Genomic DNA, 17,476 nt, shown 5'->3' on the forward strand with positions numbered 1-17,476 from the left:
TCTCAATCTCAATCTTCCTGCAGATAGGCTTAGTATAACTATTGATAAGGAATCAAGTCTGCTACCATTAGCTGCACATAAACATTGCTCTTTATCAATGGAGTCGCATTACTTGATCAATAAAACAAATACAAAATCACAGAACAATGATAAGCTCATACACAAAAAACCAGCTCCCTAAATATCCCTGCTGCTACAACAACCACGACCGTGACACTGCAACTACGACAGACAGGGAGAACACAGGTGGAGGACGAGGACAAAGAGGCAACAGGTTGACACAGGAAAGAGATCCAGAGGATTCAGAGCCATGTCTGGAAGATTAGACGGACAAAGAGCAGGACATCACGGAGAGAGGAGAGAGGAGAGAGGGAAAGAAGGAGAGATTAAAAAAAGGCGTTGCTCTTACGGTCGCAGATTTTCTTGCATATCAGCTTCCTCAGCATGTCTCTGCTGCACCCTCTGAGACGCTCCCTCTTTTTCACCACACATCTGCACCGGATGTGTGTGTGTGTGTCTGTGTGTGTGTGTGTGTGTGTGTGTGTGTGTGTGTGTGTGTGTGTGTGTGTGTGTGTGTGTGTGTGTGTGTCTGCTCTGCATGTACTTCTGTTACACGCTGGGCTCTGACACAGTGCCAGACTAACCACCCCTTCAGCCTTTGTCTCTGAGTTCAGTTATCAGTCGTGTGTGTGTGTGTGTGTGTGTGTGTGTGTGTGTGTGTGTGTGTGTGTGTGTGTGTGTGTGTGTGTGTGTGTGTGTGTGTGTGTGTGTGTGTGTGTGTGTGTGTGTGTGTGTGTGTGTCATCTCTGGTGATGCTGTTGGACTGTAGGGACTCACTATCATGGTGAGAGAGGGAGGGGTCTATTGTTTACCCACTGCACACACTCAAACTGCAGCGATAATAAAACTGAATATTACTACTTTGTTTTATACAACAGTGAGGTCATTACTGCAGACGTTAAAGCAAAGGACCATACTATGGACTATCGAAATATATATATATATATACAGTGGGGCAAAAAAGTATTTAGTCAGCCACCAATTGTGCAAGTTCTCCCATTTAAAAAGATGAGAGAGGCCTGTAATTTTTACCATAGGTACACTTCAACTATGAGAGACAGAATGAGAAAAAAAATCCAGGAAATCACATTGTAGGATTTTTAATGAATTAATTGGTAAATTCCTCGGTAAAATAAGTATTTGGTCACCTACAAACAAGCAAGATTTCTGGCTCTCACAGACCTGTAACTTCTTCTTTAAGAGGCTCCTCTGTCCTCCACTCGTTACCTGTATTAATGGCACCTTTTTGAACTCGTTATCAGTATAAAAGACACCTGTCCACAACCTCAAACAGTCATACTCCAAACTCCTCTATGGCCAAGACCAAAGAGCTGTCACAGGAGACCAGAGACTAAATTGTAGACCTGCACCAGGCTGGGAAAACTGAATCTGCAATAGGTAAGCAGCTTGGTGTGAAGAAATCAACTGTGGGAGCAATTATTAGAAAATGGAAGACATACAAGACCACTGCTAATCTCCCTCGATCTGGGGCTCCACGCAAGATCTCACCCCGTGGGGTCAAAATGATCACAAGAATGGTGAGCAAAAATCCCAGAACCACACGGGGGGACCTAGTGAATGACCTGCAGAGAGCTGGGACCAAAGTAACAGAGGCTACCATCAGTAACACACTACGCCGCCAAGGACTTAAATCCTGCAGTTCCAGACGTGTCCCCCTGCTTAAGCCAGTACATGTCCAGGCCCGTCTGAAGTTTGCTAGAGGGCATTTGGATGATCCAGAAGAGGATTGGGAGAATGTCATATGGTCAGATGAAACCAAAATAGAACTTTTTGGTAAAAACTCAACTCGTCGTGTTTGGAGGAGAAAGAATGCAGAGTTGCATCCAAAGAACACCATACCTACTGTGAAGCATGGGGGTGGAAACATCATGCTTTGGGGATGTTTTTCTGCAAAGGGACCAGGACGACTGATCCGTGTAAAGGAAAGAATGAATGGGGCCATGTATCGTGAGATTTTGAGTGAAAACCTCCTTCCATCAGCAAGGGCACTGAAGATGAAGCGTGGCTGGGTCTTTCAGTATGACAATGATCCCAAACACACCGCCAGGGCAACGAAGGAGTGGCTTCGTAAGAAGCATTTCAAGGTCCTGGAGTGGCCTAGCCAGTCTCCAGATCTCAACCCCATAGAAAATCTTTGGAGGGAGTTGAAAGTCCGTGTTGCCCAGCGACAGCCCCAAAACATCACTGCTTTAGAGGAGATCTGCATGGAGGAATGGGCCAAAATACCAGCAACAGTGTGTGGAAACCTTGTGAAGACTTACAGAAAACGTTTGACCTCTGTCATTGCCAACAAAGGGTATATAACAAAGTATTGAGATGAACTTTTGTTATTGACCAAATACTTATTTTCCACAATCATTTGAAAATAAATTCTTTAAAAATCAGACAATGTGATTTTCTGGATTGTTTCCCCCCATTCTGTCTCTCATAGTTGAGGTATACCTATGATAAAAATTACAGGCCTCTCTCATCTTTTTAAATGCTCTAAATACTCTTAACGTTTATTTTTTGCTGTTTTTGTTTACCTTAAGTTTGTCATTATTTATTGCATTTATTTCGGTTTCATTAAAGTACTTTTTATCCTTTTATTTTGAAGGCAGTTTTGGGCGCTGGGTGATTTAGCAACCTGGTGATATGCATATAAAATAAGAGGTAACCGTGGGGAAATTCAGGAGTTAAAGCAGCAACAGAATAAGAATAAAAAACAGGACAGGACGGTTTCACACAGGATAATAAAATAAGATTAATTGAAATTAAAATGATGTACAGGTAAGTAGTTCTGTTAAAACAAAAAAGGACTTTTAAATGAACATATATAGATTGTTGTGTCCGGATTGTTAAATAATATATTGGAGACAGCTGGTGGTGGGTTCATAGACTGCATATAGAGCTCCGGAAAAAATGAAGAGGCCACTCCAAAACATTTTAAATCTTTATCTTTACATGTATGGCAGCCATTCCAGTGTCAGTAGTTTATAGAATACAATAAAATATATATATATATATATATATATATATATATATATTTAACGCAAAGACATGTCTATAAATAATAAAACAAGAGAAAAGTATAATGTGGTCTCTTCATTTTTTCCACGGCTGTATATAAAGATCAGCGCACCAGTACAGGAAAGGCTGCAGGACAACCATAGCTGAAATCATTTTTCATTTTACTTTCGTTAAGTGGAAATAAAAGTACAAAAAGGAAATCCTTGCCTCGACTTGGATCCTTTCCCCTGTGGAAGTGTCTTTTGAGTTACGTTTTATTTCCCTACAATTTTCCAGCTACAAACACATGAAGACCATAGGAGCTCACAGCCTGATCCCCAATGCTACAAAGAAGCTAACAGAGACACATTGATCAGTCAGTGTTTCAACCTGCAGACCGTTCAGAGGAGCCATTACACTGCATCCAGCAGGCAATCAACAAGTGACACACACAGACACACACACACACACACACACACACACACACACACACACACACACACACACACACACACACACACACACACACACACACACACACACACACACACACACACACACACACACACACACACACACACACACACACACACCACCATATTAATAGTCGCCGTGGGCTAAACATTTCACTAAATCATTTTAAAAAGGAAATATATTCTCGACTCGTCATCATTAAGGGCTGTGAACCTAATGATTATCATGTCATTTCCAATTGGAATCATATCACATTATTAATCTACCCTTTATTTTAGTAATATTTAAAATATGAGGGGGAAAAAAATAATAAAAAGGGCCTAAGCAGTTCCTCAAAGTTCAGGTGATATCCTTAAATATCCGTTTTATGTCAATCCAAAAGGTAGATGGTCAGGTCCATAGAGGAGCGGAGTGTGTGCTGCCTCCTGTGAGCATTAGGTGTCAGGACACACACTGAGGCAGAGTTGCTGAAGCTGCAGGACATCAGCAGTAATCTGTACCTCACATTATATAACAGGGAGGTTTCTCCCAGCGCTCTCCTCTTTAGAAAACAATCAAAGCACAAATCAGGAGAGATTACGAGAACATTTAGGCTGCTTAAGTTCTTCATAATAATGTGGACTGCCTGACAGGGAGGGTGAGACATAGGGAGGGGGGTCTCCTTTTTCTCTTCTCCTTTTCACCTCTGAGCCTGTCCATCACAGTGTTACACAAGAGACCGAAGAGCGGTGATCAGAGTTATGTCATGACAAAGATGTGTTGTTTTGCTGACTAAGCAGAGAGGCTGCTGACAGGGCAGAAACCTTGCCGAGTCATGGCTTGATGAAGCTAACATTACCAGCACTTCTGACTGTTTTTGGTCAAATGTCATGTTCTCCTAAACCAGGGGTGTCCAAATTACGGCATTTTGAATTGGCCCTCAGCTAATTCAAAAAGTAAAATGGAATTTGGCCCACACATGAAACTTGTGCTTTTCTTATGTTGAACTTCTTAAATACTGTATATATGTTGACATACTGTATACTACACAAGATTCATGAGTCAATAAGACCAGTTTTCAAATAAATCAGTCAATTAAAGTTGAAAACTTATCCAAACAAATCTTACTTGAGAAAAAAAACCTATTTACATAACAAGCTTGAAATACACCCTTAATTGTGCCCCTTATTATAGGCAATCTGAGGCTTCCGTTTAAGGAATGAGCTGCCAACAGCTTTTGTAACAAGACGCATGAGACCCTAAGGAGAGCTGGGATATAGGCAGTTGTTTTTTTCTTAAAGCATATTCAAGTTTCAATCATAATTGACTTACATTTGATTGATTTTGCTTAACTTAACATATGAGGCATTATACCTCTGTCTGATGAGAGGACGTTATTTGCTTTTCGCCTAGACCTAAATTTCTTTTTTACTTGTGGTCCTACAGCGGCAATTTGAATAAGAATAAAAAATATATCGATTAGTCATTGATGTCGGGGGAAAGTGCTTTTCAGCTTCTTGAACGTGGATAATATTTCCTGCTTTTCTATTTTTGGATCATATTTAGTTGAATAATGTTAGATTTTTGAAGTGACAAAACATCCCGTTTAAATACTTCCCACTTGGAATACAAATAATTTTTGCAGCCCTACTGAACACCTCTAAATCGAAAGACATCAGAAGGCAGGCTTTGATTGGTTGTAGGCTGTGAATGGATCCTCTGACAGATGCTGCAATCATAAAGTAAAAAAGGTATCTAAAAAAGAGTCACAGCAGAGCATCCAAAGGAGAACATTTTTCAGCTCTTTGTGGATCAGTGGATGTGTTTGCTGGAATAAGGAGGAAAGATCATGACAAAGGCAGCAACAAAAAGGTGTCCAATATGCGTTTATCCTTTCAACACTCCACAGAATAATGTGGAGCCACTCCTGAATATGGTGTGTTATATTTAACAGCAACAGCCTTTTTGCCATCATTAAAAGTGTGTTTCCTTCTGCATCAGTAGAAAAATAAATCCTTTTCCTCAACACAACAACTGAAAGTCCAAAGATATTCAATGTCCAATAGAAAAAAGGAAGGAAAGGCAATCTTTTCAGTATACTGCGCTGAAAAACTCCCTGATTGTGGGGTTGATACGTCCCAGCAGACAGAGAACACATTATTGTAGCCTGTCTCGTTCTGAAGACAATAAGCTGGCTGTCCCACTCACATTACAATGAACTGCAGAGACGAGCAGCAGAAGCAGAGAATGGACTTGTAGAGTTCTCAGCGGCCACAACGCGATTCCTCACAACTTCCTCTCACTCGGCTCCTCATGCAGTTTCTCCTACAGCTTCATACCAGACACATTCCAAACAAGCCTTTCATAAAATAAGGTGTAGGCATCGGCTGTCACTGGCAACATTCACGAGGTTTTAAAGCTCGTCCTCAAAGTTTTAAACATATAAAATATACTTAACTAGATGTGTTGTTTTCTAATTAATGTTTCCGAAATAGTGCAGAGAAATGTTTAACTTGAATGAAAGTAGTATCCCCTTGAGCATAAAGTAGTGCTATCAATCAGATGCTATCATGAGACACATTTTTACAAACACTTTTTAGTGTTTTTAACTATTTTCAACCGGATGTGTAGGAGCCATGAAACGTACAAAGGGATGTATTTTGTTTTAATATGAATGACGTTTGCACTAGTTTATATTTGGGTAATGGTTTGTAATATTAGAAGATATTATTGTGTGATTGCAATGGTTTGTTTGGGTCACAGGGAAATGATCATCTCCCATTCACCTGCATGAGGTGTGTGTGTGTGTGTGTGTGTGTGTGTGTGTGTGTGTGTGTGTGTGTGTGTGTGTGTGTGTGTGTGTGTGTGTGTGTGTGTGTGTGTGTGTGTGTGTGTGTGTGTGTGTCAGAGTGACAGGGTCCTTGTATTTCTTGTTGACCGCAAAGTTTATGATTGATTATTATTACAATTTCTTTGTCTACGTTGTACTAATTTCACCATCTCATTTTTCATTAAATTACATCATTCTTCACCGCATTTTTGATCTTAGCAAGTCATTTTTGTCAGACCATTTGGACCAGGCCCGGCCTGAGCTTCTTAGCTTTGCTGTTTCCTGAAGTCGCTACAGGATGATGCTGAAGTGATGACCCCAACAGCCTCCCTGTGGATCTTAGAACAGAAAACTCCATTTAAATGTTTAAAAGTAAATTAACATGGCTTTTAATTTGGGTTTTCACTGGTATCATTGTCCATGTTTTACTGTATTCTTTCTGTTTTGATTTTATTTTACATTTTTAAATTTTATTTTTTTAATTGTTTTATTTTAACCTATTTTAATTTGTCAGCTTCACTTCAAGAGAACTTCATTTGGATCCCTGTTGATGTTTTAGATTGTTCTTTATTTATTTGAATATTGTTCTGTAAAGCACTTTGGGCTGCTTTGTGCATGAAAGGTGCTATACAAATAAAGTGTATTATTATTATTATTACTATTATTATTATTATTATTATTATTAGAGACACATGCTGAGCAAAAATCTCCTGAACCATGAACAATGAAGCAATCCTAACAAGGAACTGACTGAACTCCCATGATCCCACCTTTATTTTTTGTATTAAAACAAAGATCCCCAGTTGCAGAAACGTACACATCGTGTATAAAATGTGTTCCAAAATAAAATAACATCCTAAATATATGATTATTTAGACCCAGTAAACACAGCTCCCTGATATTATACTATCTTCTTGCCTTTTCAATCCGCTTTCTTTCAATGTTGTCTTTAATCTATATTTCAATCCTGTAACTTTTTATATGATGCTACCATGTTCTTTTCAAAGATTCACATAGAAATGGGTCCAGAACCTAAGCAAGAAACCTAGGCGCACCCTAGCGGTAGCAAATTTAATTTGCAGCCAGGGTTCAGCCTAGAAACTCCTCGTTAGTTCGCGAGCTGCAAAACCCTAACTCTGGTTTGGCCAATCACATCGTGTGATTGTCGGTGGGCGGGCTTAACGTAATGATGACAGAGTTGCGACCGTTCAGCTTGTAGTCCCTGCCGGTCTCTGCTACATGTAAATAAAGAAGATGGCTGCTGCTGGCGAATAGCAGTCTTTCGAATCGGCACCATACACAACACACCATACGCGGAACACTTGCCCATGGACTCTTTCCCGTCGCTCTGACTACGTCACCTTCTTCGTTGCTCTGATTAGTTGTAGCGGTATTCTATTGCGTGCAGAGGGAATTTGATAGACAACCGTTTATCCCGCCCCTCGGATTGAGCCCTGCCAATTGTGTGTGCCCAGACCTACATCTTGATGTCGGTCTGGTTTGCCAGGCTATCCAGAACCAGCTATCCAGAACCAGTGTTGTGGACCCTCAGTGTTCAGCCCTCTCTCACTGAGGCTGCAGTTGGCAGAGATGACCCTGCAGAGAAGCCACAGCTATAGCAGCCCCTCATTGTGCCCCTCAAAGGCCCCCTTCACCCCTCACCCCCCAAGCACAGAGGGGCTGCTCTCAGATCACTGCAGAGAGCAGAGTGAGACAGGTTTATACTCTCCCTCCATCTCTCCCTCACGTTTTCACGAGGAGAACAAACAAATACCAAGGCTTTCTATTTATTCACTCTTAAAAAACATCTGACTGCATTCCAAATTTAAAAAAACATAGAATAGAAAAGCTCTTTCTTCAACACAGCGTTAGCCAATAGCAGCAGATACACCCCCACGCACACAATCCATACGCAGAAGAAAACACGTTAATCTCTCTGCAGAGCAGGGCACTCGTTTTCTGTGTGTGTGTGTGTGTGTGTGTGTGTGTGTGTGTGTGTGTGTGTGTGTGTGTGTGTGTGTGTGTGTGTGTGTGTGTGTGTGTGTGTGTGTGTGTGTGTGTGTGTGTGTGTGTGTGAGATGATCAAAGGGATTTATGAGAAAAAGCATTCAGCCCCCACTAGTGATCACTTTTTCATACATGGTGCATTATATAACACACACTTGCTTGCACACACACAGAGACAGTGGCATCTTCCTGAACCCACGACAGTAGCTGAAATGTGAATCGGGTTTTGACATCCAATAATCCTGGGAACTCATTTCCACCTTCAGAGCTGGAGGAAGTATGCTTCTCTTTTTATACACGTCCCGTTAGTGATGCCCCGGACATGAAAAAAGTATCTTATCATAACGTGGCTGGAGGGGTGTTCCACTTCAGAAATAATCCAGTTAGTGCCAGGAAGATGAAATAACAGCCAAGTCAACTCAGCAGCTTTTTCCACAGAATTATCTGCTCATCTTACATTAGCAAATCGCTGAGAGTGAAGTTGACCTGCAGATCAGCTCCTCTCACAGAACTGGAGAACAGTCCACAATGAGCATCAGAAATTCAGGAAGCTGAAAGTAGCTCTCACACACAAAGCCTCTGGGATTACCGCAATTACAAAGACGTTCTGTGATGAAAAAAGTGAGACGCTACTGGCTGATGTTCCCTTATGACGACAAACCGCGGCCGTCCACTCTGTTGTTATACATACTGCTACTATGTGTGGAGCTTCAGTATGCATTATGCATTGATCTGCTATAAATGGTTCCATGCAGAACCAGACTGACCCACAGGAACTCTGACAACACTCACCGACAGCTTATCAGTAGCCTCACATCCAGACATAAAAAGTGTTACAGAATCATGAACTATTTTTGGGGAACTACAGATGCAACCGTGAGCCGATTAAGAATTTGTCAGGAGGAACGAAGCAGGCAGGACCCAAATGCAGGAAGAACACAGGGTTTAACTGAAAATACCTTTATTTCAAGGCCATGAGAATAAACAGATCGGAACTCTCTCCCTAGAGACCACATCCAAATTCAACGAGGATCTCAGAAACCCAGACCAACAGACAGATCGTGACACAACAAATGTAGAGCACTGCCACTCCTGAGTATGGTGTATTATATTTAACAGCAACAGCCATTTTACCATCATTAATAGCTGCATCAGTAGAAAACTAATCCTTTTCCTCAACACAAAGTCCAAAGATATTGCATTTCTAAGAGAAAAAGGGAAGACAATGCAATCTTTCCAAAATATATAACAATTTGGAAACTATTTTAAACATGTCGCTGGTTTTCAAAATGAGAAAATAATCCTGTTTTTTGATCTTTTTTTTCTGTTGGTGAAAAAAACATCCATATCACCGTGGATACTTGGGATATGTCTTTTCAATATTTGCTGACATTTTACAACCCATTAAGCGATAAAGCAACATAATCCTTTCATTAATGTGTGCATGATGATAACAAATATTAGTCATTTATATTAGTCGATCTTTGGCCATAGAATTCACCACTCAGGGGTACATTCATCTCTTTCAGACTCCACACACCATTTTGTTGAGGAGGAAAACGTGCAATTCTTCAAGGTTATTTGAAAATATAACATTTATTTGTGTAACTGTTTCATTTTGTTCTATGCTACTGACACTAGCATGAATAATAGGTGGTCTGTATGAGTGAATTAAATAATACAACACGTGAGCTGTACAAATACAGATCTGTGCACTTTTGGGGTTTGTATGGCATTACACTAAGAGGCTTATGATGAGAGCAGTTCATTTGTGAGAGTAGTCCTAAATGCTGACAAATACAACTAATTCAGCGGGGAAGAGCCAACTGTTCAGAGGCCAGGTAGAAAATGTATAGGGTTAGATTTGTCTCAATAATATCTGTGTGCAATTAGTCATTTGTAAACGTAAAAGAGCTTCCACATATGCCTTAATAACATTTGCAAACTCACAAAAACACGTTGCAAATGTAAAACAGATCTGCTAAAATAAAAATTGTGAAAACTATAATAAGTTCACAAATAAACATTAAAATGAATTTGTGAGACGTGAGATGCCATCACTTGAGGCTCTCATTTTTTCCACAGCAGATAATTAAGCCAAGAAATACAACATCAGAGTCTTGCGATACCAAACCCACGCAGGAGAGAGACATCACTAGAGACATGAATGAGGGGACAGAAGGAGCCTCCTCACACACTGCTGTATGACGTAGCAAAAGTCCAAATTCAGTTAGCAGCAGAAAATAACAAACTGTACATAAAGAAGATTACATAAAAGTGACATTTCTCTTTCACCATCAGTACTGCGTCACCCCTCCACATGCAACAAACAAACCACTGGGGGGGGGGGGGAATCTCTGAGCCATTACACTCTGTATTACATACATGTGAGGGACCTCAGCGTAGAGGAAACTTGTTCTATTTCCAGTCTTACCTTCTCCAGCTGTCATGGTGCAAAGTCTCCCTCAGAAGCCAGGGAGGAGTGCTGCTGCTCAGCTGATAGCTCTCTCTCTCTCTGCGGCTCTACAGTCTCTGCCCTGTGTCTCTCGCCCACTGTTTACCTCTCAGGGCTGCAACAGAAATGGCTGCTTTGTTTTGCTCTCCGTCCCCCACTCCCTCTCTTCTATCTTTCCCTCTAAAATCCCTCTGCTCTCTCCCCTACCCCTAATGCTCCCCCTCCCTGCCTGTGTGACAGCACTACATCCTTCACATAAGAAGATCTGTGCACATACAGCACATTATGATCTTCTCTTGTTTTACTGGTATCATGGACAAAATGAAAGCTGGCGACTCAACTCATCATGAAAAAAGCTCTGCCGTCAGATACTTATTTCTCAGATATCTCACATCAACCAGCTGTCCTCAGGTCAGACCACGCTATAGTTAGGGCGGCTGTGGCTACGAGGGAGTGTGGCCGCTTTCAACGAGAAGGTTGTGGGTTGAATCCAAGCCCCAGCAGTCAACATGTGGATGTATCCTTGGGAAAGATACTGAACCCCAAGTTGCTCCCGATGGCCAACAGAGTGTGAATGTGTATAAATGAGAGTTCCCTAGAGCAAGGTGCACTGCTGTGTATAAATGGGTGTCACGGTCTTAGTTTCTGTGTTTAGTTTCCTGTCTGATTGCCTTTTCCTACCCTCCCCAGCTGTGTCTTGTCTTGTGATTGGACCCTGTGTATTTAGTCCTGCTTTCCCTTGTGTTCCTTGTCAGTTCGTCGTCGCTTTTGCCTGTATCATGCCTTGGATGTCCCTTGTCTGCCCTCCTTTGTCCTCCTGCGTCCCTCTGTTTTGTTATTGTTCTGTTTTCCATACTTTTCCTTTTTGTTGTACTTTGCCTGCTTCCCCAGCTTTATATTCTTGTAACAGCTTTTGTAAATAAAAGCTCGCTTTTTGTTGCTTAGTATTCCTTCTTCCTTATTCTGTGTGGGGTCTGTTAATCTCCCTCGGAACCTGACAATGGGTGTGAATTGGTGAATGGGTGAATGACTTGAAGTACGTAAAGGAGGGGTCGACTGGATTGGAAAGACTGGATGAAGCTCTATATAAGGAGAGTCCATTTACCATAGGGAGTCCAACAGTCAACAATTGATGGAATGGATGTAACCATTTCTAAAATTCACGACATGTTTTATTTAATGAAATGCTTTGAAATTTCACTGCGGTCAAACTGCACACATTGAAGAGTTACCGTGACTACCGTGACTCTGAGCTGTTTGAACTCCCTCTGGAGGGAACACAGGGATTTTAGCCTTTGCAGACCATTTACATGTACACAAAGCTGTAGCACACTAAAGGAGAGGGAGATAGGGCATCTTTAAACTGAAAAATATATATTTTTAAGATTTCTATATTTTTTTGTTGTTGTTTACATCATTAAATATGATGACAAACATTCAAAGTTTCAGATAATGACGTCAGTAGAAGTTGCTTTATGCTGGGGGTTACTCCTCCTCTGTCAGCTAGACACAGAGTTTGCTTTGGAAATGTCTCACAGCGCAGCCACATTACAGCAGACATTCTTCTCAGCTCTGAGGCAAATGTATTTAAACTGAAATGAGTCGTCAGCCACAAAGTCATTATCAGAGCAGCTGTGGATGAGAAGTGGAGCCATTCAGGAGCCAAGCAGCTGAGTGTGATGGATGCGATAACTGCCAACATGAGTCATGTTTGCCTATTCGTCCTAACAGCATGTTTTACGTCAAATAACATGTCCAGCCATATCACCTACAAGATTCCAATAGTCAATATCTTAAATAAATCAATAGACGGACTCTACCCAGGAGCACATTCTTGGACTTTTCTTGTAGACTCAAAGAAAAATTCTGGTGAATTACAGAAAATACTGAAAAGTATCCATCCCTGTTTCTCAGAGTTCAAGGTGACATCTTTAAACATCTTCTCCTGTTAGTCCACAACACACTTTAACATAATTATTACATGGAAAAAAGAAAAAAAGCCTCCATATTTGAGAGGCTGAAAACAGCCCACTGACATTTTTGCATGAACAATTACTTTAATGATTCATCGGTTGTCAAATAGGTAGTGACTTTCTGTTGTGTGCCACAGAAAGTCTGAGAACTTTAACAGCTAATATATCATCTGACACAAGAGCGTCGGAAAGCACTCCTGCATGTTCCTCAGTAAGTGTGAATGGCATGATTCATTAAGTTGTAGTAGCAGTTGAACTCCACATGTGTTAGGAGTGATAGCTTAAGGCAGGGGTGTCCAAACCACGGTCCGGGGGCCAAATGTGGCCCGCAGGCCATTTTGAATCGGCCCTCTGCAAATTCTAAAAGTATAATGCAATATGGCCCACCAATTGAACTTTTGCTTCTCTTATATTGTACTTCCCAAATATATATGTTCAAATAAATTAATGAGCCCAATTTTCAAATACATTCAGTCATTTAGAATTTAAAACTGTTTCTAACAAATCTTAGTGGATAAAAAATATACCAATAACTTATTTCTATAACCAGCTTTAATGTAACCTTCATATTTACTCTTATTATCAGTATTCTGAGGCTTCTGTTTTAAGGAATGAGCTGCCAACAAAATAAATGAAACCCTAAAGAGAGACGAGATGTAGGCTGTTTTTTCTGAAAGCGTTTTCAAGTATCGCGCATTATTCACCTACATTTGATTTGTTTTGCTAACTTATAACTTATCTTATGAGGCAATGTTCACCTCTATAAGTGGCCCAGCTCTCCGTATATTTTTCTGTATATGGCCCTCGGTGAAAAAAGTTTGGACAACCATGGCTTAAGGTGTTAGAAACATTGGCTATTTTCTCCTGCTCAGCTGCTGCCTCTGCAAACCCAGTGTGGATGCAGTTAGCAGTAATGAGACATAGTCAGCAGTAAAGGGGTCAAACCAGCTCCACCTGCACAGAGGTCACAACAGAAGAGGGCACTACATCTGCCTCTTTATTTAAGGTTCCCATGTGTCTTGTTTAATTTCAAGCATTTAAGTAGCTCACTGCTAGGGCACAACAGGCCCAGGCTGTGATATCCATTTTAGTCTCTAGGTGGCCCCAGACCCTCCTACAGGGGTTGGGTTTTCACCTTTTTCACATGTGGTGAGTTTGCAGGATTGGCTACAAGTCTCCCTTTTTATTTCATACAAGACAAATGTGCCTTTTTCTTTTACACAGTTACATTTTGATTCTAGAAACGTGATGACCATCACCAGTTTAAAAAGCATACTGTAGTTCTGTGAAGGGATATAATCTGCCTAGCATGGCACTAACAATGTTGAGGATGTGGGTTTGTTCCCGTGGACATATACTGAAAATGTATGCACTGTTATATAAATATTATATATATATATATATATATATATATATATATTACGGCACTATTTTTGGTGAAATAAATGTATGTGGTTCAAAGCAATTTATTGACGGAGGAAAAAAGTTGGTCCTGAGGCCTGACGATGTTGAGAAAAACTGTTTTAAAAGGACATTTTAGTTTTAATGTTCCCTTTAATGTTTGTGCTTTGTCTATTTTGGTATATCGATACATTTGGGAGAGAAGCCTCTGGAAGCCTGTTTTGGTCTTTAGCTCCACAGAGGGACATGTGAAGCTCCAGTGTGAGCTCCCCTCCTGTGGATAAATCTCATCTCTAGCAGCAGGCTGTCTGTCTGCTCTGTAAAACCCTGTCTTCCTCCACACACAGCCACACACACACACAACACGGAAAACAAGTCAACACACCACTGGCGATACAGGGGAGAAGTACGTACTAGACATTGATATTGTTGAGACAATGAGAGCTGGCGACATAATGCATCAAGAAAAAAGCTCTGCTGTCAGACACTTTCATATTTCTCCTGCACTGAATAACAACCACCGAGCCGCTGCAGGTCAACAAGCTGTCCTCAGGTCAGACAACGCTATAGTGAGACTACAATAGCCCTGACATGCACTGTGCATCTTTTCCATTTCCCACAGAGCTGGGGGTCAGCAGGGAGGAGAGTAACACACATAATGATGCATGGGAAGAGTGGATAGAGCAGCAGGCTCATAAACACATCCCACAGCTCAGCAAATGTTTCTTAATGACTTGTTATAACCAGATTGATTTTAAACTGTAGCTATACTTTATTGATGGAGTCTCATGAAAAGGCCAGCACACCTAGGAAAATGAAGAAGAACTGACCTGAGCCAGCCGATGGCATCATGTTCCCGGATCTTTGGACTTCATCAAATTTGCTGAAGATTACATTCAACCTGGAAAAAAAGGAGGGAGTGATGAGTATTTAAAGAGGATACAAAATAAAAGGAGAGTAAAGGCAAAGTAGAGAGCAGGGAGAATGATAGTTTGTGGTAAAGGACCCTGCCCTGCACCATCCATCACTTCCTATGTGCTCACTCCCCCTCTGTGCAGCAGGGGAAGGGCAGGACCAAAATAGACGGTGTACAAAGCTGCCACACACATGACAAACTGGCACAACGGCCAGAGGGGGTTGCTGGTGGAATGCATGTATAGTGTTGGAATAAAACAGTACCAAAAGGTAAGAGATAATACAATAACATAACAAAAGTCTCTACATGTGATTAAAAGAAATCCAAACCTGACCTGTGACATTCTGTCGCCCCAGCAACAGATTATGTAGCTGTGTTGCTGAAGAGCAGGAGGACTATAAATCAGATTTAGTGGCTGGAGGGTTATGCCAGGAGTATGTTTCAAATATATCAAAGACATTTAACATGGTTAGCCAGGGTACAGATAGGAATCTCAATCATCCCTACCCAAGGCTGTGTGAAATCACCTGGATGATAGGGAAGTGAAACAGAAATAACTTCACCTCAGTAACTGTTTCTGAACGGTCACCATGGAGCTGCACATGGGGCATGTTTCTTTCAAAATCCTGTACCAGTAAAAGTATTTACACGTGTAATAAGAAAAGTATTGAATAGTGTGCCTTTTTTATGTGCTCTACAAGCAAAAGAAAGAACTTCTCTTATATCTGCAACACTAAATGCAGCCCCCACCCCCCGTAACCACGACACTTTCAAAATGCTGAACTTATAGTTTACAAAGCCACAGATTTCAGATGAAGTGATCCAAATCTGACCGAAAAACGTCTTTTTAGCCATTTTGAAGAAACACAGCAATAATAACATATATTTAATAGAATCTGTGATTAAGCACAGTTGAGGGGAGTTTGGGGAAGCAGACAGGAAACCAGCTGGAAGGTAATGTACTGATGTGAAAGGGGTCAGCAGCTAAATCCATTTTAGACACTTGAAAAAAATCAATATCAGTCTCTGTGTACACTATAATAACAATATTTTCACAACTAACCACCAGACCCCATAGATGCGTTTGAGGCAACCAAATTCCCACAATAACACAAACTAGCAGAGAGAGGCAGTGGTAGAGCAACAGCTTTCTGAAGCACAGATAAAGGCTTCGGTTCTCTGTGAAAAAAGGCTGTCTGACAGGAAGGCAAAGAGGTGAGAATACTCCCAATGTAGCGTAACACCTAAACTGACACAGGTTTCTTAGGTGACCACAATAGGGGTTTGTTGTTTTGTTTGTTGTTGTTGTCCCCAGCATTAGCTTCCTGCTGCTCCTCCAGTCACTTCCTGCCGTTGCATCCATATATTAGTCTGACTGTGGATAGGTTACTAATACAATTGCACATTAAACATCCAAACTATCCGTTTAGCACAGGGGTGTCCGAACTAACTAAACTAACTGTTTTTTTATCAGTTCATTCAATTAAAGTTCAAAATGTTTCGAACAAATCTTAGTTGATAAACAAAATGAGCTGAGGAATGAGCTGCTAACAGTTCATGTTACAATATAAATGAAACCCTACAGAGAGCTGCGATGTGGGCTGTTTGTTTTGTTTATCGAGCATAATTTACCTGTATTTCATTGATTTTGCTAACTTAGAACTTAGTTTGGTTTGGTTTAACTTTGGTTAACGTTTGGTTACCATGGTTTAGATACAAGCGTCCAAATATTTTTAGTTTTTTTGCTATATATGATTGTAAGTCTCCCCAGGGACAGTAGGTCTGTGTTCTCACTGCAATGCCTAATTATGCCACTAGTGGGCGTGCTACAGTGCTGGAGCCTGCTGTTCATGTGTATTAGTAGGAATAAGTGAGAAAGGTAGGAGGCCAAGCAGAAAAGAAGAAGAAAAGAAGAAAAACAAGAAGAACAAGAACAAGAAGAAGAAGAACAAGAAGAACAAGAAGAACAAGAAGAACAAGAAGAACAAGAAGAACAAGAAGAAGAGGATTGAGGGGGGCTCAGCTTCCTGTGGTCGTACCGTGACTGTGGCAGGCCCTTTTTGCTGAGATCCATCCTCACCCTCTCCCCCACATGTCTGTAGATCTCCACCAAGCAGCTCATCGCTCCGTCACGCACCTGAAACCCACAACAATACCAGAAATCTTTAACTTATCATGTTTTTTGTAAATATTTTTCTTTATTTTGCACCTGAGTCTTCGTTCTTACCATAGACTATATGTACAGTACTTTATACATGCATCCTTCTTCTTCCTGATCGGTTTCAACCACTATTTTCATAATCCAATAGCAATCAATCTGTTTATTTCATCTATCGTGTAGTGATGACATTACATTTTATATAAGCATCCAA

General features: G+C 40.9%; 1 protein-coding gene across 1 annotated transcript in view; it reads right to left on the minus strand.

Annotated features, from left to right (window-relative positions):
• clasp1a (cytoplasmic linker associated protein 1a) overlaps positions 1 to 17,476 on the minus strand; it is a 92,050-nt gene that overhangs the window by 48,137 nt on the left and 26,437 nt on the right. Inside the window, 2 exon segments of the mRNA XM_063887701.1 lie at positions 15,019 to 15,089; positions 17,144 to 17,241. Of these exon segments, the coding sequence (XP_063743771.1) occupies positions 15,019 to 15,089; positions 17,144 to 17,241 (169 nt within the window).

This window comes from Eleginops maclovinus, chromosome 7 (genome assembly GCF_036324505.1).
Source record: "Eleginops maclovinus isolate JMC-PN-2008 ecotype Puerto Natales chromosome 7, JC_Emac_rtc_rv5, whole genome shotgun sequence".
NCBI classification, from domain to species: Eukaryota; Metazoa; Chordata; class Actinopteri; order Perciformes; family Eleginopidae; genus Eleginops; species Eleginops maclovinus.